We start from the raw sequence: 23,970 nt of genomic DNA on the forward strand, positions 1-23,970 counted from the left end.
CTAACAAATGCTTCCTTTGAAGTTAACATATTTGGATTTTACCAGAAAGATAACGCCATAAATCACTCACAGTGATTTCAACACTTGTCAGTCACTTGGCATAGGCTAGCAGCACACAGCATGCATGCATACACAACATAAATGTTAGCACATTTTTGTTTTATTTGTGTTTCTTGTTGAGCCTTGTTGTGTCTTGAAATGAGCTGACTTCAGAAACCTGCTTACAGGGCCGTTCAAACAAGCATGAGAACTACAACTATCGAGTCTATCGAGTCCACACCAGAAGTATAACAAAGACAATGATGAACATTATTGTTATTGCTATAGTTACATGTGGAACTAGTGCTTGTTGTGAACAGCTTTGTAAATTACATCCTCCGTAGGCAGGTTTGATCATTTAAAAACAAGATTTAAAACGTTTTAATGTTTGTTTTTATTGATGCAAGAACAATGGCTAAAATCTCAGCACGCTAACTTTCCAGGAAGAGAAAGGCTTTACTTTCTGTTAGCTTGGAATCCTCATCGATGGTGCCACTGATAGGCAGGTTCTAGTAATCAACATCGCAAGACCGCTCACTATGGGAGTTGTCGCCCCCCTGGCGTAAACACAGAAGCATTCAAATAAACTCACAGACTTTTAGGCTGGGACTTTAGACGTGATGACGTTGACAACCCCGCCCGCCGGGTGCACCTTATAACCGTGTCTCTTCTCATGTGTGAACACACAGCGCAACGAAGTCTCCCTCACGGATTAGTATCTGATTTATTTCCACAAGGACGAGAAGCCTTCTCGGTACCGCGGAAACTGCTTTTCCCAGAGGCTTCGAGAAGAAGAAAGTCGGTAAGTCCGCTTTCTTTGACTGAGTTAACACTAACTTGGGGGTAATTTAGTCCGTTTAGTGGCTCACGGCCCTAGCTGGTTTCTTTATTACCTGTGTGACGGTCTGTAAACGTGGCTGGCAACAGCCAGTTTTTTGCTTCCACACAAACCTTCGCTGACCTAAGGGTCTCGAACGTGTGAAGGGCCAGAAACGGTACACAACCCTTCCTTGGCTTCCACACGTGTGGCGGCGTTAGCGGTGGCTATTAATAGCCCGCTCTAGCCACACACTTACGTCCCGCGGCTTTTCCAAGCCCGCGACGGCAACTTGAGCAGCATATAGTATTATTCTGTTTAAGCTTCCACGCTGTGTGACGGTCTGATAAGGCTATCATTAGCTTTCTCTCAGCTTCCACACATACGTCCCGCGGCTTTCACAAGCCCGCGACGGCGTGGCTCTCGAACGTGTGAACGTGTGAAGGGCTAGGAACGGTGCAACCCTTTGTTAGCCTCCACACGTGCAGCGGCGTTAGCGGTGGCTATTAATAGCACGCTCTTGCCGAAACACGCACGTCTCGCGGCTTTTCAAGCCCGCGACGGAGTGGTAACCTAAGCAGGATATAGTAATATTTCTTTTTAGCTCCCACTTTGTGTGACGTCTCTGATAGAGGCTAACAATAGCTCTTTCTCAGCTCCCACACGCACGTGGCGTCTTATACAGTGGCTGGCAACAGCCCTATTTAAGTCTCCATATAAAGTGACGGTCTCTCACAGTAGCAAGCTCTGTCCTAGCCCTCATTTTAACGTGACGACCTACCAACTCGGCGCCTACAGGCACGCAGCCTTGTAGGACTGTTTATTAGAATTGGAGGTTACGTACGTAACCCGAGTTCTATAAACCAGCGAGCCTTGTTTGTAGCTTGTTTGTTCACGTATTTCTTGGCTTTACAAGAAAGAAGTGACGGTCTTTCGCAGTAGCTAGTGATAGCTCTGTCCTAGCTTCCACTTAAACGTGGCTGCCTACTAACTCGGCCCCTCTTGCCTTGTTTATTGCTTCCACGTGCATCTTAGCACTATAAGATGTCTGACGACGCTGAGATGAATTCAGCTTCCTCCTACACCTCTGACGAGGAGGAGGAGGGTGATGAAGAGAGCAGCAACGAGAGCGACGCCGAGGTGGCAGATCGCCTCTAGTAGTCAAGGCCGCTCAAGCGGCCGACGTCGCCGCCCCCATTGCAGCGCCAGATACTGTTGGTGTTGCACCGGCCGACACCGCTGCAGCTCCGACGGCTCCAGCTGCTCCAGCTGAACCGCAGCTCCACTATGACAACACTGACATAGTCGATCTGTTCAAGAAGGCTACAGTCCGCTGTGGTCTGGTCTGGCCGGCCAGTCTTGAACCTCCGGTGGCTAAAGACTAGGGATGACAAACGACTCATATTTGGCCAATCGACGAATCGAGGCCGAAAATCGACGTGTCGAACGACTTTTTTTCCTTTTTTCTTTTTCATTATTTTTTATATTTTTGTTGTTGCTGCGCAGCAGTTGAGGAGAACGCAACTATGCATTCCTTTAAGCAACACAACTTCTGCAGCTGCATCCATATGTTTAGAATTTGCATCAATGATCAAATCCCAATAATAAAAAATAAACTTTATTTTGTAAAGGAGCAGCGGTGCTATCTGCTAGTAGTCCCAACTCTCAAGTGTCTGCAGCCTGTCACGAGCCCCGTAATGAACGCACGTTGTTCCGTATTTTAATGTCGGGTCGGAGAATAAATACAGTATGAATGACGGCGGGATTTATTTGACAACTCTGTCCTGCTTTCTTCACGAGAGAAGAGCGCTCACCGCTGCTAATATGGTAGCAGACCTGTGGCTGTCAGTTCACTTTACGGCATGTGTAGACTGTATATGAGATGTGAACCTGGGTCTGGGTCTGGGAAGCAGAGCTGCAGCCATTGGCTCATGATACGAGCACACGACCAATGGGACAGATCATTCAGTGTTGCTAAGATACCACCCCCCACCAAACACACACACACACACCCTTGGACGATGGGGTCTATTCTCAAACTCAGAGCCACAGCGCTCTGCTCAAAGTTAATTTGCATGTGACGAGCCACTGACAGGCGCAGCACAGCAGTGTCACACAGACAAACACGTACTTCTCCCATTTGGAAAACATTTGAAACGGCAACGTTTATAACATTTTACATTATAAAAAAAATATAATACAAATAAAAACGATTTTTCGACTCATACGTTTTGAGTCGCGGGAGGCATGAGTCGAAAATCGAGTCGATTTTCAACTTTTTTCAACATCCCTACTAAAGACACCCTATGCGAACAGTTTCGCAAGAGGATTCAGGGCAACCCAGTGAAGTCCCAGACCAAGGCTGAGATCCCCCTCGATGACGGGTTCCTGAAATCCCTCATGGTGTCTTGGGGACGGCCTCACTCAGTTTCCACCTCCCTGAGCGTAGGCATGAAGCTTCTTGACTGCGCAGGACAACGGGAGGCAGGCCTCGAGGCCATGCCTCCAATGACAAGTCCTTCACCGGCTGGCTCATGGGTATCAACCCCAACGTCTTCCACGGGGAGGCTGCCTACAAGTGCACCTCAACTGCGGCCAGAGCACTGAACGCCACGACCCTTCTGCAGGGGTCAGCGTCTCATGTCCTCCTGGAGGCGGGTGACGAGCCTACCCCCGAACACATGGCTGAGTTGAGACGCCTGCACCTTGAGCTCCTCCGTCTCACTCAGGCCCAGGCGGAGATGGTGGGCGGAACCATGGCGAGACTTCTGGTCCTCGAGAGGGCCAGGTGGCTGGAGCTGTCCCCCAAAGTGGGACGTACTCCTTTGAAACAGAAAGTCTCCGCTTCGACACTCTTCGCGTCCATGCTCGAGGAGATGCGCTCCCGCGACGGACAGACGAAGACTGACACGGAGGTCATCGGCGCCTGTCTCCCGGCGTCTGGAGCACGGCCCAAGCAGGCTCAACCCTACAGGCCGACCTACGAGCGCACCAAGGACAGGGACGATCGTTCCAGGTCCAGGAGGAGCGCCTTCGAGGTCCCCGTCGCTCAGAGGGCTCCGTCAGCGGCGTCCTCATCTTCCCGCCCACCTCGCAACCGCAATAAGACCAACAGGTCCAGGCGCCCCTCGGCTTATCCAGCCGGCGGCCCCAGCAATGGGGCCAGGACAGGAGGGCCACCTGGCGGGAAGGCGAAATAACCGGACCTGCCCCACGGGGAGACATCGGACACTGTCTCCCCCACCCTTCCCCGAGTTTCTCTGAAGCGCAGCATAGTGGCCACGGGCCTCATGCCGGACGCTCTTGGCGTAGACGGAAAGAGGACTTGTTTTTTGAAAATAAATGTCTCTCCAGTGTTTTCCGTGCCACCACTTTTCTCAATAAAGCAGTGTTCTCTACTGAAAACCGGTCTTTTGAATCGTCACTTGAAATTCAAGGGAATGGGCCAGCAGCCCGGGCCCTCGAAGGGGCCCGTGGCTGTCGGCCGAAATGCAAGTTTAACTGCCGTGGACACAGCACCAGAGCCCCAGGTCCATATTGCAGGACAGAGGCCCCAGGCCCAGGTTCTGACCGTAAGGGGCGCCGCTCTACCACAAAAAGGTTCGGAGCTGGCTTCAACCCCTCTGGCGCTGTGTCTACAGGAGTGGAATCGTTGTGGTGTTCATCCTTGGGTGTTGAACACCATCTCGAAGGGTTACAAACTACAGTTTGCCAGAAGACCTCCCACTTGTGGGAACGTTCTGTTCTCGCAAGCGAGTGGTCAGGCAGCCGAGGTTCTCCAGGGCGAGATAACGTCTCTGTTGGAGAAGAAGGCTATACGTGTGGTGCCCATGGAGCAGAGCAACACCGGGTTTTACTCCCGCTACTTTCTCGTGAAGAAGAAAGGGGGGGGGCATGCGGCCCATTCTAGACCTACGTGCTCTGAACGGCTATTTGAAAGCGTTTCGCTTAAAAATGCTCACGAGCAAGGCTCTGCTGCGCATGATGCGTCGAGGGGACTGGTATACAACTCTCGATCTCAGAGACGCGTATTTCCACATTCCCATCTACCCACCACACAGAAAATTCCTGCGGTTCAAGGGACAGATATACGAATATCTGGTCCTTCCGTTCGGACTGTCACTGAGCCCAAGGACTTTTGTGAAGTGTACACAGGCAGCCGTCGCCCCGCTGCGTCAGCGGGGCGTTCGGATAGCAATGTACGTGGACGACTGGCTGATTTATGCGGACTCGGCGTCAACACTGCGACTACACACAAGTTGGGTGGTAGATCACTTGACGTCTCTGGGTTTCAGCATAAATTACGCCAAGAGCGTGTTGGTGCCGACGCAATCAATAGATTACATAGGCATGACGTTGAACGCTGTGTCTTTCACGGCGCGTCTCTCCGACGAGAGGATCCGCTCTTTTCAGGCATGTCTGGCGTTGTTTCGGACGGGCAACAGGGTCCCGTTCCGAACCTCTGCAATATCCGTTGTTCGGCTAGGCAGATTGTACATGAGACCATTTCAGAGGTGGATGCAGTCACTGGGTGTAAGACAACACCGTTGTCATCATCTTGTGAACGTGTCGGTGGGTTGCATTACCCATTACGTCAGTGGAGAGGCGCTCAATTCCTCTCAGAAGGCGTGAGTATGGGGATGGTCGTATCCCGGAAAGTACTCACGACGGATGCCAGCCTGTCTGGGTGGGGTGCCACCCACGAAGGCAGGACAGCCAGGGGGGTATGGAGTGGCAGCATCAAGTCTGCCCACATAAATTACCTGGAGCTGATGGCGGTAATGTTGGCGTTGCAGCATTTCGAACGTTTCATCAGCGGTTTCCATGTCCTGGTCAGGACGGACAACACAACGACGATGTGCTATATCAACAAGCAGGGGGTCCACCAAACTGCATGCGCTAGCACACAGACTGACGTTATGGTGCGACGAGCACCTTCTTTCGGTCAGAGCCTCCCACGTTCCGGGACTCCGGAACACGGGGGCGGATCTGTTGTCCAGGGGCCGATACCTCTATGCGGCTTGGTCACTGCACAAAACAGTGGCCAGGCAGATGTGGGAGAGGTTCGGCGAGCCACGAGTGGATCTGTTTGCGTCGGAAGAGAACAGCAAGTGTCCTCTGTTCTTCTCCATAGCAGGGACGGCTCCGCTAGGTTTGGATGCCTTGGCGCACCATTGGCCCCAGGGCCTACTTTACGCGTTTCCCCCGTTGTCTCTCATCCTTCCCACGCTGGAGAGGGTGAGGACACAGCGTCTGTCAGTGATCTTGGTGGCCCCAGGATGGGGCTCTTGGAGGTCAGACATAGTCCCTCTCTTGTACGGTCGGCCCTGGCAGCTTCCGTTGCGCAGGGACCTATTGACCCAGGCGGGAGGCGAGATATTCCACCCACGGCCGGAAGATCTAGACCTCTGGGCTTGGCCCGTGAGAGGTTGAATCTTGGCGCGGAGGGTCTTCCCCAGAGCGTCATCGACACTATTCAGTGTGCGAGGGCGCAGTCGACCAGGGATGCTTATGATATGAGGTGGCGGTTGTTTGAAGACTGGTGTTCACCAGCTCAAGTTGTGCCATTTCAAGCACCAGTAAGGGTCGTTCTGTCGTTCCTCCAGGACCTCTTGGACAAAGGCAGAGCCTTTAGTACTGTCAAGGTGTATCTGGCTGCTATCTCAGCCTGCCACATCGGGTTTGAGGACAAGACGGTGGGCCAGCTCCCGCTGGTGCGCCAGTTCATGAAGGGGGCTAGCCACCTTCATCCGGTGACCAAGTCTCTGGTCCCCTCGTGGGACCTTGCTTTGGTTTTGGACTCTCTGTCCCGGCCACCGTTTGAGCCCTTGGAGGGTGAAGCTATTGTCGCTGAAGACAGCGTTATTATTAGCTTTGGTGACCGCTAAAAGGGTCAGTGATATCCATGCTTTGTCCACAAGTGCGGAATGCATGAGGTTCAATGGGGATGCAAGGGTGGTCATGAAGACCAATCCGGCATTTTTACCTAAGAACCGCCTAGCTACCCCGGTTCCGATGGACTTGGCGGCGTTCTGTCCGACCCCCTTTGCCTCTGAGGAGGATAGGAGGAGGCATAACCTCTGTCCGGTGAGGGCGTTGAGGTTGTATTTGGACAGGACTGAGGTGACGAGGAAGACTACACAGCTGTTTGTCTCCTGGGATCCCAAGACTGTGGGACTGCCTATCTCAAAGGTTAGGCTTTCCCAGTGGATCGTGGAGGCTATAGAGCGGGCCTACTATAGAGCGGGCCTACATTCCACGAGAGGTATGGCATCATCCTGGGCCCTCTGTAGGGGGGTCTCTGTTCAGGATGTTTGTTCCGCTGCAAGTTGGGCGTCGTCTTCCACCTTTGCCACCTTCTATAGACTGGATGTGACAGCAGCGCCAGTGGCGCATGCGGTCCTGGGCGTGGCCTCCAGTTAGTGGAGAGACTTAGTTCCCCGCGGGGGACGTTGGTTTCTCCAGGGCGTTAAGACGGTTGTTCTGTCGGCCCCTCTTAGGCACATATGGCAGACTTAGGTCTGATTGGCCTTCCCGTTGGGGTGCAGTAGTCCTGTTGAGGGACGTACTGTGGTCCTTTGCTCACATATAAAGGTACGGGCCCTAGGGGTCCAGACTTCGTGATGACAATAAGGGAGTTAATGAAGTCTCCCATAGTGAGCGGTCTTGCGATGTTGATTACTAGAACTAGGGGTTACGTATGTAACCAAAGTTCTATAACAACGAGCAAGACCGCTCACCAAGATTCCCTTCTTGATTGCTTGAGAAGAGAACAATTGTTATCGAATGGAGACGTAGACGTTGAGACACGGTTATAAGGTGCACCCGGCGGGCGGGGTTGTCAACGTCATCACGTCTAAAGTCCCAGCCTAAAAATCTGTGAGTTTATTTGAATGCTTCTGTGTTTACGCCAGGGGGCGCCAACTCCCATAGTGAGCGGTCTTGCTCGTTGTTATAGAACTTTGGTTACATACGTAACCCCTAGTTTCTGAACAGCTCACCAATGAGACGCAGAGCGAGTAGACAGAAATGGTACCCTCATATAACGAGCATTAGTGATGACCAATTTAGGGCTGTCACAATTATCACATGATCATCTAATCGCAATTATTTTAGATAATCGCAAGACTGCCCATTGCACCTTTCGTTTACAAAGCCTAAAGGCCAAACAGAATTTTGGCCCCGCGTCATCAGTGCTCGCCTCGGGTATGGGCACTGATGACGCGGATGTTTCAATGCTCAATGACCAAAAACACAATTAAATCGTTAATCGCAATTACTTGTGTGACAATTAATCGTCAAGCTAAATTTGTAATCGTCACAGCCCTAGACTAATTATATAAGGATAGGTGATGTGCTCCTTTAACCCATTCAGGACGGAAGCATTATGTTACACTTTCCCCATTGAAAAATAGCAGATCTACAAGCTCGTAGCACGGCACTCGGTGCCGCGCTACAAGCTTGTAGATCAGCTATTTTAGAAAGATCTTGAAAATGTGGTGCAAATCTTTGAATATATATTCTTACAGAGCGAACGTTTATAACTCGTTTAAATCTTTGCTTCCGGGGGATCCTTGACATTAAATAGTTTGAGAACCACTGATATAGAAACATTGGTTTTTCAGAATACTGTCTGATTTAGGAGCAATTCTTTTTTTGAATCGTCCTCAGATCTAATTGGGTAAATAGCTGATCTACAAGCTCACACTGCGTTGTGAGCATGTGGATCGGCTATTTTCGGTGTGCAACCCAAACCTTGCGCACCAGGTAGAAATCAACCTCAGTGGTTTGACATTGACATTTTTTCTTATATTACACCCATTTTTATCCCACATTTTTCTAACCCATTTTTCACCCCTGTGTCAATTATCTAATGTGACCCTTGGCTCTACACACCCTCCGCCAACCTGGGGAGAGCAACGGACTTGAACTCATGCTTCTTTCATGTATGACAGGCCCGGATGTAACCTTTCCCACTGGGGGGGACGGGGACAGAATTGGGAGGTTAAATCCCCCAAATCCCCGAAATGCATAGAAAACTATGTATTTTACAAGATTTGTATCTTGTACAGGGCTTAGTAAGTATCAGTTATCAGTATCAAGTAAGCATCAATAATAACAGTTGTCTGCTTTTCTGTGAAAGCCCTAACAAATGCTTCCTTTGAAGTTAACATATTTGGATTTTACCAGAAAGATAACGCCATAAATCACTCACAGTGATTTCAACACTTGTCAGTCACTTGGCATAGGCTAGCAGCACACAGCATGCATGCATTGTCAGGGAGCGTGTGAAATACACAACACAAATGTTAGCACATTTTTGTTTTATTTGTGTTTCTTGTTGAGCCTTGTTGTGTCTTGAAATGAGCTGACTCGGAGATTATTCTTTTTTTAATTATTAAATGGTGTTGGTTTGGTGGTGGTGTGACAGTTGTAGTTAGTAGTGTAGTGTTTCAAATAGTAAGTAATATAAGCACTTTAATTTGAAATATCTTTGAAATGTGGGATTTTTGCATGCCATCATGTTTGGTGGGGCAGTCAGGGAATTTAGGGGGGCATTGCCCCCCCGTCCCCCGTCCCCATGCCTATATCCGGCCCTGATGTATGAGTGTCCAAGTCGCTCCTTTACACCTGACAGGGGGAAGTTTCCCTGGTTGGACGTAGCGCGTGGAAGGAACGCGTTATTCCAACCAGTTCCTTTCCCCTCCATCAGGCGCCCCGGCTGGCCAGGGGGAGGCAGTTTAGAGAAAAGGATTACTGCATGTTTTTTGTGAGGGTAGCTACCGTAGGGGACACGGGGAGAACATGCAAACTCCACACAGAAAGGCCCTTTCGCCAACCCCGCTTCGGGTATGGGCAATGATGACGCGGAGGAGAGGACACGCCGCCAGCGCCCACAGCGTCCCGAGCGGGAATCGAACCCAGGACCTTCTAGCTGTGAGGCGACAGCACTACAGAGTGGTTTGACATGTTTACCTGGTACAGTTGTTCCATGGCGGCCTCTTGTTGCTGGATCCTGCCCTGCAGAGAGTCCATCTGCTCCCGGCCCTCTGTGATCCGCTTCTGCATGCCCATGGCTACCTGGAGGCCTGCAGCGCAAACAAAGTCCCATAATAGAACAAAACCCACACAGACATTTTCTCATCCTCATGAATCCCAACCTGGGCATGTCATAATATCCATGACATCCCTGGGCATGTCTATGATAATACGTGAACATTTGGGGGGGGGGGGGGAAGCAAACATTAGACGAAAATGGCCGATCTACAATTTCACAAAATGTGTTTTTGTGAAACCGCTGAGGGACCCCAGTAAATGACGTATAGGGATAAGTGGTAAAGTCCTGGCCTATACTTATTCGTACTACAACATTTACAAATAGCTACAAATTGACAATCTACAAGCTCACAACACGTTTCATCATGATACACACTGTGAGCTTGTAGATCTGCTATTTTCACTATTTTTTTTATTTGCCCAAAATAGAGAAGCAGGTTTAATGTGGTTAACGCATATTGTAATTACATTGTTACACTGTAGTGTAGTACAATCAAACATAAATGAAACAGAGGGGATAGCAAAAGCGGAGTCATGGATTTCCACCCAGCGAGTGAGGAGCGAAGGAGCAGAAGACGAGACGGTACGAGTCAGCGAGGACATCTTCATCATCTGTTTCACATCAATTCTAGGGATGGAAATCCCTAGAAATCTTTCTTCAAAAGCACAGGTGCTTATGAGCACCAGATTACAGCTGCTCCAACTGGAGCGCCAACAAAGCAGAAGTACAACACCCCCCACTGCCCCGCCCCAAAGTAAGATTCACCGTTATCTAAGAAGGGATTAATACCGCTACAGACAGAAGATATTCCAGTACAAATAAATTATTACAGGTTCATATGATGTGAAGCAGATGACGCCGTCTTAAAGCCAAACAGATGTTTCTTTGATAGGGAGACTTTTTAATTAAAACGCCCTGCCTTTATAAATGAATTGTGTGTGTGTGTGTGTGTGTGAGAGACCGTGTCCATCCGCCCCCTCCAGGGTCCTGAGGCTTCTCTTGGCCTGCTCCAGCTCGGCGTGGCTGGACTTCAGTTGACTTCTCAGCTTTAACACATCACCCTTGTGCCCTTCTGGACACACACACACACACACACACACACACACACACACACACACACACACACACACACACACACACACACACACACACACACACACACACACACACACACACACACACACACACACACACACACACACACACACACACACACACACACACACACACACACACACACACACACACACACACACACACACACAAGGCATGGCACTAAATTACGTTCACACTCGATCTTGACAGATACGAGATCACAGATGGAAGGAGGAGAAAAATAAATGGGCTTGGTTGACTTGTGAAAACATACCGGACGTGGTTTGTTGTTTGCTTTAGCCTTTAGGTGGAGCAAGCAGCCGATTATGCTTGGCAACGAGCTACGAAAGAAGTGCCTCTTTCCAAGAACACTGATGTACTGTAACTGAAATATATCTAAACCGATATTTAGAACAACAAAAAAACTACTTCTTGCTCATGTAGTCTGATAACCACATTGTGAGCTTGTAGCTTTGCTACTTTCACTGATAGGAGGATGAAAGTCCTAGATGTCTGATCATGCAAGGTGACAATGGAATAATCAATCCATAAGGAAGCAGTGCTGATTTGAAAATCCAATTGACAACAAAAATGTCCGAACTATACTACAACCTCACAAAGTGTCTAATAGGGGATTCACACTGAGACGGACTGAATCAGTTTCATTGGAACCGTTTCCGAATACAGTTGCCTGGTCCCCGATGGCCATGATTCACATTGCCCGAGATTCAACAGCGCACCCGGGTACACTTGCATAACACACTTTAATCCTCCTGATGACGGTGTGCTTGATGGCTGGCGCGCACAGACACTGACCATCAACTGTGCGACATTGTCTCAAATAAATCCAGACACACTGAATTGCATTGCCTCTTTGGCTTTTTGCCGTTATACTACTTCACTGTCAGCCTGCCTGCTATTCACTGTGTCAGTCAGTTCTGTGCTCCAGTGTATTAGTTTGCTATGGATTCTACTTTAGCATTATTATTATTTTGTTTTACTTTAGAAACTGTGCCAAGCAAAGCCCAAGAGCCACGTGTAGTCTGCAGAATAAGATCAGCGCGGTGCTGCGCGTATAAGCAGATTCAACAGGAGAAGGGCGGCGTTGAGAAATGCGCTGGTGTTACGCATCGTGCAGAGGCTGTGCTTTTTTTGTTGACGCTTGGCTCGTCGACTGCATGCATTCACATTGGAACGATCCGTATCTGAATACACTTCAACGGTCCAGGGACCCTCCCCCCATGCGGTCCCGGGGACGGTTGGGCGATCCGCTCCCGGGAACGGTACGCATCATTCACACTACCACAACATATGCCAAGTGGTCCCGAGTGCGCACCCGGGACCATAGTGTGAATCCCCTAATAGTCTGCTAAGTGCGTATCACTGGCACACAAAGTATAAATCGAGCCTTAATGAATGCTACGTTGAGTAATCCTCTTTCAAACATTGGCACTCTTGACAATTGGTCTCAGTACCCGGACCCGGTTTTTGGAGAGAAAGGAGGACTGTTGTGTTATGTGATATATACATTCTGTATGGTCGATCACATCTTACCAGACAGTAACAGCAGTTGCGTGCGTTGTGCGTTGACCCGCGCGGTGAGCTGCCGCTTCTCCAGGGTCGCCTGCTGGAAACGGCGTCTCTGCTCGGCCAGGGAGGCCTGCAGCTCCCGCCCGTCCTGTTCCAGAGCAGCCAGGCCTGAATCGCGTTCAGCTAGCTCAGCCTGTTTTTGGCGAGAACCAGTGTTTAGATTATAATTGGAATTTTAATACAACACTCTGGGGTCAGAGCATAAGGAGTTAGGCTTTATGTCAAGATACTCTTTAACCAGTATTCAGCTAAATGACATTTATTTGGATTTTAACCACTTAAAGCCAAGAAAATTCCTTATTCTTGAATCGAACAAGGGTATCATCAAACCCTTCTCCTCACCCGCAGCTTCTGGACTTCCAGCTTGTGCTCGTTGAGCTGGTCGGTGAGGTGGTTCTTCTCCTGGTGGAGGGTGTCGATGATGCGGCCGTGCTGCACCGTCGTCTGCACGTCGCCCTCCGTCTGCAGCCTCAGGAGCTCCAGCGCCTTCTCGCGGTCACCCAGCTGTAGCCTCAGCCCGTCTGCCTCAGCCTGCAGAGCCCCGCAACGGCCCCTGGCCTCCTCCAGGCTCGCACGGCCCTGTTCGAATACAGTGGACAAAAATCTAATGAATGGCTGCATTGGGTATTTGAAATGTACAATTAATAATAATGAATTCATTACAACATTAAAGTAACTAATAAACAACTACCGTACTAATACTAATACCTGCTTCAGCCCTGGTGCCCAATTAAGGACAGTTAACGTGAACGGTTAGCGAAGGTTTATGCATAAGAATGTATCCATTCCAGACATAAGGACAGCAAATTGAAGGGGATTCATTTATATATTTAGTAACTACAGATGGGGGAAAAATATTCACGGAGGAAAGCTGACCACATCTGAAACACAGAGGTCAGCAAGTTACAAAACCCAGAAAGAAAACCATATCTATTATCTACAATACAAACTGTTAAAAACACAGTGGTCAGAATTAAAATGAAAGTAACCTTTCCTAATGAGCATCTACCCCAAACTTGCGGCCCTATCTCGCCATGCAGATTCCCCTAACTGGGAAATGTGGGAGCATTTCACTGAACATGAACGGAACATCGCCTTAGTTCAGGCACGCACAAAAGTGAAGCCGTTCTCACACTCATCTCACACTCATACACCCTCCAATCACGTAACAGCCACAATCGTAATGGTTCATATGTGGTCTATTTAAGCTGACTGACATTCACTCTTTACATGCTCTACATATCTCGGTGCTACCACAATGACAGCTCATCAATGGACAAACTCCCCAGTAATTTCATATTAGGTCACTTGACACAGGTTCATGTGTGTTGTACACAAAATGAAATTCCGGTACAATGCAGCGCAACCCAACAATATTACAAAACGGACAGTCCAAGAATCCCAACAAAAGCACTGAAAGGAATCCCAACAAAAGCACTGATCACATACACAAGCTCTCACAATTGTCCAAGGTTCATAACAAATGAGTGCCCTCGTTCTGTCAAAGTCAATGTTCGTACGTTCATATAAATCCAAAATCTGTCTCTTCACCGCTTCACTCTGCCCAACATACTGTATATTCATATGATGTGATTTTAGTCCATTTCCTCATTCCACTCTTTAAGCCCAAGTGCTCCAACTTTTACAATGGTGTCCTATGATCATGTTCTTAATAAATATCAGTGTATCTTTATGTTCCGCCCTATATGAGGTTGTCATAGTTACAGTCATACTGTATGTTTATTTTCATGTTCATGTAGTAACTGTGCATGTATGTTCTTCCCTATGAGGGGTTCATATGTCTATTATCATGTCCATGTCATAACTGTGTATATTTAGGCTCTGCTGGGGGTTGTGTGATGTCAGAGTTCGTGTCTTGTTGCCATATTGCCATATTGCAGCAATAAATGTTTTTTGTTTGTTGTTTTTCCATCTCAATGAGTGTCAGACTGAAACGAATGCTTTTTTAGTTTTCTAGGCCATCCCTCCAGGGTCTTGCAAATATCTAGTAAAGCATTTAATCATGTAACAATGTCTGAATTAATAAATCCAGATCCAATACAAAATAATCTATATCAAAACGATTTTTTTAAAAGTTATACTTAAGTTATACTGTACCCAGTTATCTCACCCTCCAGACCATCTGGAAATCTAAGCAGTACAGTCTAAAAACCAAGATCCAACTGTATAACAGCTATAGAACAGTAACGTTAAGTCAGGTTTGCTGTATGGCTCAGAATGCTGGCGAGTGGTTGAGACTTAGGACCAGATGTAAGCAGATAGTCACAGGATAGGACCAGATGTAAGCAGATAGGCACAACATGCTGCACAGGATAGGACCAGATGTAAGCAGATAGGCTCAACACGCTGCACAGGATAGGACCAGATGGAAGCAGATAGGCACAACATGCTGCACAGGATAGGACCAGATGGAAGCAGATAGGCACAACATGCTGCACAGGATAGGACCAGATGGAAGCAGATAGGCACAACATGCTGCACAGGATAGGAACAGATGGAAGCAGATAGTCACAGGATAGGACCAGATGGAAGCAGATAGTCACAGGATAGGACCAGATGGAAGCAGATAGTAACTGGATAGGACCAAATGGAAGCAGATAGTCACAGGATAAGACCAGATGGAAGCAGATAGGCTCAACACGCTGCACAGGATAGGACCAGATGGAAGCAGATAGGCACAACATGCTGCACAGGATAGGACCAGATGGAAGCAGATAGTCACAGGATAGGACCAGATGGAAGCAGATAGTAACAGGATAGGACCAGATGGAAGCAGATAGTCACAGGATAAGACCAGATGGAAGCAGATAGTCACAGGATAGGACCAGATGGAAGCAGATAGTCACAGGATAGGACCAGATGGAAGCAGATAGTAACAGGATAGGACCAGATGGAAGCAGATCGTCGCAGCCTTATGTTCCACCAGGAACGAAGAGGAGTAAGTTATCTTACCAGAGTCTCCATCCGAGCCTGGCAGTCCTCCCTGAACGTTTGCAGTCGTTGGACCAGCCGGCTGTGTTCGTCCAGCTCTTTGCGTAGCTCCTCCACGGTGGCGCAGAGGCCCACGCACCTCACCCCCAGCAGCTCGCTGCGTTCCTTCTCCTGGGACAGATCATCATGTGCCTGACGCAGCTCCGACTGACAGAAGGATAAACAGAGCGGCATGAGTTATGTTAAATTTTTTCTAAACTTCCTTAAATAACCATATCAGTCCAAGTTGAACTTTTAGCCCTTAAGAGATTGTCCCCCATCTTCCAAAGGTTTTGTGTACATAAGTGTATGCAGTGTATACTTTAGCAGATCTCCTCCTACATTTTAAAATGTCATTCACTGCCATTCATGTTGAAACAGAGAGGACAAAACACACTCATGTCATGGTTTATACGACTTCTGAATAACAAAGGTTCAAAGAGGAAGCAACAGAACTGGGGAATCATTTCCCTTTATGCTGTTGAAGGATACGATCAAATTTGGTATTTAGAATTTTTGCACTATCAGTCATTGAATTATAGATATTGCAAGGGAGAATTGAATATATTGGCCAGCTGATTATATAAACGTTTGAGGAAAAAAACCGAATTAATAAAATAAGATAATTAAGTTGCAAGTTTAAAGGTGTACACTACACAAACAAAAATAACAAATATGGTTTAAACAAGAACTATGCTTATTCCATGCCTGTGGTGTGTAGCTAGTTCTAAGGCCCTATGACGCAACATAGGGACCCTCAAGGTTGGGGGAATTCCAAACAGCCATTACAGGTTCTAGAACCAAAAGAACTTTGGTTCTAGAACTGGTTCCGCTCTAGATTCTTGGATTCATGCTTTCATGGAACGGGCAGAATTAGTTTTTTTTGTTCCAGTTCCGAAACCAACTTTTAGGGTTCTGAACCAATACATTTTCCGAGTGGAAACACTCTGAACTGGCTCAATATTACTAGGGGGGAAAAAGGAAGCGGTTCAACCACGGTGTAAAAAAGGGGCCTCCGAGTTATCAGGGTCCTTGAAAATTAAACGTCTGAGAATCACTGATTCTAATCACTGATTAGAATCACTGATTCTAACCCTAATCACTGAAACGTGGGCCCATCATGGTACCGTGATCTGGACACGCTGGGATTCGAGCCGCTCTGCTTGACGCATGAAGGCCTCATCCATCTGGGACTGGGTCTGGGAGAGCTGCCGCTCCAGAGAACACACCTGCAGCGGCGCAACATGTGGGAAATATTGAATATGGTTGTTTTCGATTGAGAAAACACGCCGATCTTCTTCATGTTGTTGACACAGTACTGCTGCTGGCTTTGTGCACCGGCGGGCGACGGCAGAAGAACACTGGATGCGTTTCTCGGCTGTTTTGACAAATCCTGTGTAGACATTTGTGCTGCATGCAGCGGTTAGTCTCGGCCCAGCCTAAGGCACACACACACACACACACACGCACACAGTCAAATCAAAGTGACAGACATGTATGTCATGTTAGAAATGTTAGCCAATAGCTGCTCAGTTGAATAAGCCAACGAAGATCCGACAAAGACATACAGTACCTCTCCCCCCCCACCCCCCACCCCCACACACACACACACACACACACTCCTGTCTGAATTCTATAGGAGGCTACCCATTTCCCTGTTTATCCCCAACGGTGGTCACAATCTTCCTGTTCCGATAATTAAACATAAACAAACACTCCACTGTCGGGTCATTCTCAGGCCAGCTGAGGTTCCTTTACATCCATGTGGTCGGCTCATGTCTGCTTTCCTCCTATACTGTCTGCCGTCTATTACGTACACACACAGATTCAGCACACAGTACAGCCTTGTTGTCTCCACCAGGCCGAAGGCATGGGGAGAGAGTATGTTTTGCACTCCGTCCGTCCGTCCGTCCGTCCGTGAACAGCTAATCTCGGCCACCGTTAACCCGGTCGATGCCATATTTTGCACACACACTCCCTGGATGCCAACCATGAACCTCTGCCCCAAACTTTCCAGAACGGCCTGTTATAGCGCCACCAGGAGGCCGCTTTGTGCAAAACAAGTTTTTCAATGCCATATTTTGCACACACACTCCCTGGATGCCAACCATGAACCTCTGCCCCAAACTTTCCAGAACGGCCTGTTATAGCGCCACCAGGAGGCCGCTTTGTGCAAAACACGTTTTTGCACAGTACACCTACAGATTTTGTCCAAACATCACGCAAATTGCTACACAGTCTCTCTAGAGCCATTCAACGAAACGGGTCTTTCAGATTTATCAGACTCCATCCTGATTGGTTAAGATTGGCTTCCAAAGTTCACAGGAGTGCTCAGTTTCAAACAAAATGCTGCAAATCATGAACACATCGCGTGATTTCTGTGAAATTGTGCACCCACATTCCCACTAGGCCGAGGACGAAATGCCACATGAACAATTTCAACTCAGCCTCAAGGTGGCGCTATAACTGGCCAAAAAGTGTTTTTACCTCTAACTGCACGGATCTGTGGATAACCTGGTGGAGACCTGTGCCCGGAAGGGCACTTTTTCTAGTTTATACTGTAGCATGAGCTGATTTTCAAGCTAAATGAGATGTGCTCTTTTATTTAGATATTTAGATGTTGTGGTTGGCTAGGACACCTACTGGTTGACAAGAGGCACTGCATTAAGGTCAAATCACAGTTCATCCTCTGCTCAAACATTTCAGTGCTTGTGCGGGGGACCCGCATACGAATCCTGGGTCGGACTTTAAGCTTCAGGCTTGAGGCACATGCTTCTGATTACAGACAGCAATTATAAGCAAATGACAGTGGAATGATAATGACTGAATAGCAGGAAATAAGCAAACAATTAAGAATGCATGAGGATAATTATATCCAGCGAATGAAGCAGAACTACCAGAGGAGACTGTGAGCTGAGGTCTGTGAGGTTTTGACTTAATGTGCTGTGGGAAGTTAACATTGGAATGAACTACCTGCCACCTCAAATTTTATCACTTTTAACCTCACATGCCATGATGCAATGTTTTTTCTTTGTTTATTCTGTTTTTTTCCTTGTGTATTTTCATTTTCTTACCGCATGCCTATATGGACTAGCATTCTTGCTAAACTCTGGCACTTTAAACATCTTATATTTTTATTTTCCATTATTTATTTTGAGGGTTTTCTTTACATAGACACAAGGATAACACAGCAGACTTACATACAAAACAGTTACTTACATAAAAACAACAGTAAAGAAACAAAGAAAAAAAATAGAAATAAAAGAGAAAAGAAAAAAAGAAATCCAAGTGGTACATGGGTTGTGTAATGCATGTGTGCACGTTAAGGTGGGTTCCGTCCTACACAGAATCAAATGCGCTCTTCGATGTGCTCCAAAAAGGGGGTACCTCTACAAATACATCTGCCTTATTTTGTGTTTCATACTTGAGTCTCTCCAGTGGTAGTAGTGACATTATTTGGGCCATCCACATTATGTTCTGAGGGTATTTCATCTGTCTTCCACAAAATCAAGATACATTTCTTTGCCAAGAATCTAAATAGATCAAATAACATCTTATATTTTTATACTGATGTTCATTATGTTCATTCATGTGCTCAGTCCCTACAAAACAAACAAATAATTAAAAAAAAAAACAGATGTTATTGCACTAACCTTGTCTTTATAAAGGGACAGGGCGGACTCCAGTTCAATGACCTGACACTCGTTCAAGCAAGCATGGCTCTCTGCTTGGTTTCTAAAACAGACATAAAACAGACATTTGACGACGTGTGTGAACTGTGAATGGTTGAATGTAATGCACAATCTATGTAAAGCGCCTTGGATAAAGGTGCTATATAAATGCACCATTTATTACTGAAAATAATAATTAAAATATGCACATTTTAAGGGCTTGTGAACACAACAGTGAACATGGCGCTACTGTAGTTTCTCCATTTGAGTTTCTGGAAGAGGTCAGTTTATCAGTCAACATCGCCACCTCCTGGTCATGACTGGCAATGAGCTGTACCATCATAGTACAATAAAAGGTGAAAACTAGACTTCAAGGACATTGGCGTGGGGTGCATTTCTGAACGTAAATGTCAACACTAATAAACATGTGAATATGAAAATAAATAAATAAAATGCATGAACATTGTAACCTGTATTTAACCAGGAGAGTCGCATTGAGGTTCGAGGTCTCATTTACAAGTGAGACCTGGTCAAGACGAGGCCAAAACAGCACAAAAACAACAAAACTAAATACAATCATAGTTAACGATTAATTTACCTGTCTTTTTTCTCCTGTAACATCATTGTTGCCTTTCCTTGGTATTTCAGTTGCTCACTCTCCAACTGTTCCGCAGCCTGTCATTAAATAATTAACAAAAGTACATACAGTATTGTGACTGCTTGAGTTTATCCATAGGACCAATTTAAAGACGACTACAGAACTTTGGAAAGAACAGAAATGGCTGCCTTTTTCCTACATCGACAATTGAACACTTAAAGCTGCAAATCTGTTTATGTTGAGCTAAGACGGAAGACCCATTTGGGCAGGGGAGATATTATTCCTTGAGATTCATTCATTCACCTCTTGTCCACCGAAGAGGGTCTACATATTTCAATGGAAAAGTAGGGAGAGCACCTCTGAGCACGGCAATTGTGTTAGTTATATTGTATTACATAGGCTACTCTACCATACATATTGGTAAAAAAAATAAAAGAAGTTATGGATTGCATTGCGTGTCTCTCATGTTCAAGATCTTACACAGTAAAATCCTTCACCCATTTACCTATTTGTAACACATATATCTTGGTTACATTTGTACACTCTCAGAGATAAAGACTGTGAGGATACCTTCGGAGGGAACTGGCCAGGGCTGGCAGTATCATCGCCTGGGCAGGCAGCGGCATGGCCGAGGCTAGCGACGGAGTCACAGAGTCCCGCCTGCTTCTCGTGAGCCACAAGGTCAGAGTACACGCGTCTGAAGGTCTGCTCCACTGACTCCGATGTCCTGCCCAGAGACCTGGCTTCATGCTCCGTCTCCCGCAGCCTCTGGTGGTCCCCAGAGTCAGACCAGCTGATGCTCTGGAGCCCCCCTCGCATCATCCTGTCCATCTGATCAGCATGTTGCCTCAAATCCTTCATCCTAAAAGGAAGAAGAAAAAAAAGAAGGAAAAAAGAAAACGTGCAGGTCAAACTGACTCTTCCACTTCATTTAAAATGGGTTGTATGCATTACAGGGTTTGAAAAGTTCATTGATTGCACATTGTCTTTACATAAATTGCCCATCCTGGGCCATGGCTCAATAGCGTTTGCAGTCCCGCCCCCTTTCATGACAACGCCAGGCAAAGGAAATAGTTTCCAATGCATTTTTCCCAGTCATTTCAAAACGTATTTATTTAAAGACCTTATAAGCGTTGCACAAAGCCAACTCTTGTCGTGACAAATCATGACATCAAACACAATATTTTGGACCAAACAAATAATTACAAAGAAGAAAAACAAAACAAAAAAAGGGTTGTAACCTGCCGTTTTCTTCTTCTTTTATAATTATTTGTTCAGCTCGAAAAATTGTGTTTGTTGTCATGATTTGTCACGACAAGAGTTGGCTTTGTCTGCGGCGTAAACGTCTTTAAATAAATACTTTCTGAAAAGTGAGGAAAAATGAACGGAGATTTCTTTTCCGGGTCTCTCGAGGGGACGGGACTGCGACGCTCTATGGTCCAAGCACCTTGGCTGGTAATCCAGTCTGGCAGTGTGTCATGGGTTCAAATCCCGATCCCGACGGCCTTTACTGCATGTCTTCCCCCCCATCTCTCTCCCCATTTCCTGTCAGCCTACTGTCTGTCCCTCCATAAAAAAATATAAAATAAAGGCGAAAACCACAAAAAGAAAAACATTTAAATGTCCCCTCAAGAGGCCTAGCCTTTTGCCAGACCAAAGTTCTAAATAAGAATTTGTGACCAAATTTGACTGAGGGACTGCCATTGGATTTATTTTTATTTTCGTTTTGTAAAAGCAGGGAATCATAGCTTCAAATTGACTGAATATTGGTTGTTCAGTTTGACGCACCAGTTTTGGAGATATGGCTTATAGAGTAATGTCTTGCAGAAAACAGCGAGTTGAGAAAACAGGCTTGAAAGGTTCACTTCTGTGGTCTCTAACATTACACCTAGCTACATATTTAAGCATTTATTTCATATTTACATGTCGATTTCAGCTCTGACATTTATTTCAGACATGCTATAGTAGCATATATCTATTCTACGTCCGAGCATAGACATGGTAACACCCCGCCTGCCTCTGATTGGCCCGTCTTGCCTGTCCTCCGATACAAAAAAAGATAAAGATCAAGGTATTAATTATAGTAAACTAATACTATTACCGGTATACTAAAAAAGATAAAGATCAACTGAAAAGAGACCTTTTTACAGTACAATAATGTTTCAAGTTTACACATGTATACAAATAAACAGGCCAACGGCATAAACAATATTACCGGTAGTTTGCCTCTTCTACAAACATAAATGTTACTGTCGCGCGTGCCAAGCTGTCATTCTCTTGTATTATATCGTACTTGTATTATTTATTTATTTTCCACCACGGAGTAACCTCTTGGCAGGCAGACTATCCAGCATGTATCTTCCACCTCGGAGGAAACTCTTGTTGGTAGGCCAATCAGAGGCAGGCGGGGCGTTACCATGTCTATGCTCGGACGTAGAAAAGATATACGCGCTATAGTATGTTAAGAGTCTGCCTGTACTATTAACTCATTTAAAAAAATATATATACATTTTTCTCCTCTGGTGAAAAGCTGGATTTTATGCGATGTCAGTCAAATCTGGTCACATTTGTTCAACGACGGAGACCTATCATCATGGCTTCACCTGAGGTCGGACAGGACATCTCTCTCCACCTGGACTTCCTGTAACTCTGTCTCCAGCCGTACGACCGTCTGAAGAAAGTGGAACCTCAGGTGCTCGTAACGAGCATGTGTCTGCGTGTGGCAGGGGTTTAACCAGGGATTATTGTCAACTCATTGCATTTCCATCCATGACCCGACAAATCACAAAGACACCACCACTGATGGATATAAAGAAACACAACAGACCTCCTCAAGCTGCTTGTGGAGTTGAGACAGCTCTTCTTTAGAGCCTTCTTCAACTGGGTTCTCCAACACCAATGAAATGCCCTCCTCCTCCTGGAAACTGAGACTCCTTCGGGTGACCTCCGAACTCAAGTCATCCTGGTCATAGCCCAGAGGCTGGAGCACTGAATCATCTGCAGGAATAATAAATGCAATTTTAAAAGGTTATGTACTGTATGTCATACACCAACACAATTAGCTACAGCTGTGCATTTGTAACTTTGCTACATTTTTGAACATTTTATCAACTGAACTCTTAAAATTCACCTGAATTACCTGCCTACACATTATTTACAGAGGAAAAGCACTTAAATATCAGTTTACCATTTGATAACCTACTCCAAAGAGCAGCTAGTTGCACTGTAAGCTTGTAGATTAACTATACGATAGCTGTCTGGTATTAAATCAGAAGAAGGTCGGGTCACCTCCCCGCCCGTGTCTGAAGTGTCCCTGAGCAAGATGCATAAAACCCCATTAACAGCAGATGACCACCCAAGCAGCCATAACAAAGCCAAGGCCACAACCACTATTATGATGACACAACTCACCCATGTCAAACATGGTGGTAAGGCAGCTTTGAGGCAGTGTGTTATTGAGGCCAGCACTCTCCAAGGCTTGTTTGGTTGCATGTTCAACCTCTTCCTGAAGCATTTGGGTCTCTTTAGTGCGCTTGTCAAGCTCCTTGCTGCAAACAAGTCAAAAGACAAATTGTCAGATTTCCAACCCCAGTATGCCATGGCCCATGGTGCCATGAACTTAAGTGAGTCCAGGCCAGGGTGTGTTTTGTTTACCTCAACTCGTCTAGGTTCAGATGGCTGAATGTTACAGGAAAACGTGTGCGGTGTGTCTCTGTTAAGGGAGGTTAATTATCAAAGGAAAGTAGTTAATGGTTAAGGCAGTTAATTAGAAACAATAAGTTACTGCGGCACTATGTCACCATCGCTCAAGAAAGGACAGGTTAATGTTTATCAGAAAGCAAACGATACCTTGATACCTTCCATTGTTAGAGGTTTGACTTTGAAATCCCGCTGACATCCTCCCTCCTCATTGCATAGAAGGAGCTAAATTAATTTGTCGTCAGTGACTCGTCACCATGGTAACCACTAACCAGGGTATAACTAACCACGCTTTCATTATTAGCAGTGTCACGTTGCAAATATGAATTATGCATTGTTGAGTTAATAATATCAACAAGATACACCTACTTCAGCAGTTGGATTCTTTAATCGCGGGAACATGCGCGGGACA

The 23,970-nt window shown here is 46.5% G+C and overlaps 1 protein-coding gene across 1 annotated transcript in view; it reads right to left on the bottom strand.

Annotated features, from left to right (window-relative positions):
* LOC310871850 (uncharacterized protein) overlaps positions 1-23,757 on the bottom strand; it is a 33,791-nt gene extending 10,034 nt beyond the window's left edge. Inside the window, exons 1-14 of the mRNA XM_083783489.1 lie at positions 23,717-23,757; positions 23,514-23,571; positions 23,271-23,407; positions 22,687-22,856; positions 22,463-22,572; positions 20,430-20,721; positions 19,860-19,936; positions 19,244-19,325; positions 16,718-16,819; positions 15,573-15,758; positions 12,942-13,178; positions 12,564-12,732; positions 10,876-10,986; positions 9,833-9,945 (exon numbers count right to left, since the gene is read on the bottom strand). Of these exons, the coding sequence (XP_083639615.1) occupies positions 9,833-9,945; positions 10,876-10,986; positions 12,564-12,732; positions 12,942-13,178; positions 15,573-15,758; positions 16,718-16,819; positions 19,244-19,325; positions 19,860-19,936; positions 20,430-20,721; positions 22,463-22,572; positions 22,687-22,856; positions 23,271-23,407; positions 23,514-23,571; positions 23,717-23,723 (1,851 nt within the window). The 5' untranslated portion in view covers positions 23,724-23,757. The remainder of the gene's footprint in view (positions 1-9,832; positions 9,946-10,875; positions 10,987-12,563; positions 12,733-12,941; positions 13,179-15,572; positions 15,759-16,717; positions 16,820-19,243; positions 19,326-19,859; positions 19,937-20,429; positions 20,722-22,462; positions 22,573-22,686; positions 22,857-23,270; positions 23,408-23,513; positions 23,572-23,716) is intronic.
* Between the last annotated feature and the right edge of the window lie 213 nt (positions 23,758-23,970).

The sequence above is a fragment of the Protomyctophum parallelum genome (genome assembly GCF_964188405.1).
Source record: "Protomyctophum parallelum genome assembly, chromosome: 15".
Classification (NCBI taxonomy): Eukaryota; Metazoa; Chordata; class Actinopteri; order Myctophiformes; family Myctophidae; genus Protomyctophum; species Protomyctophum parallelum.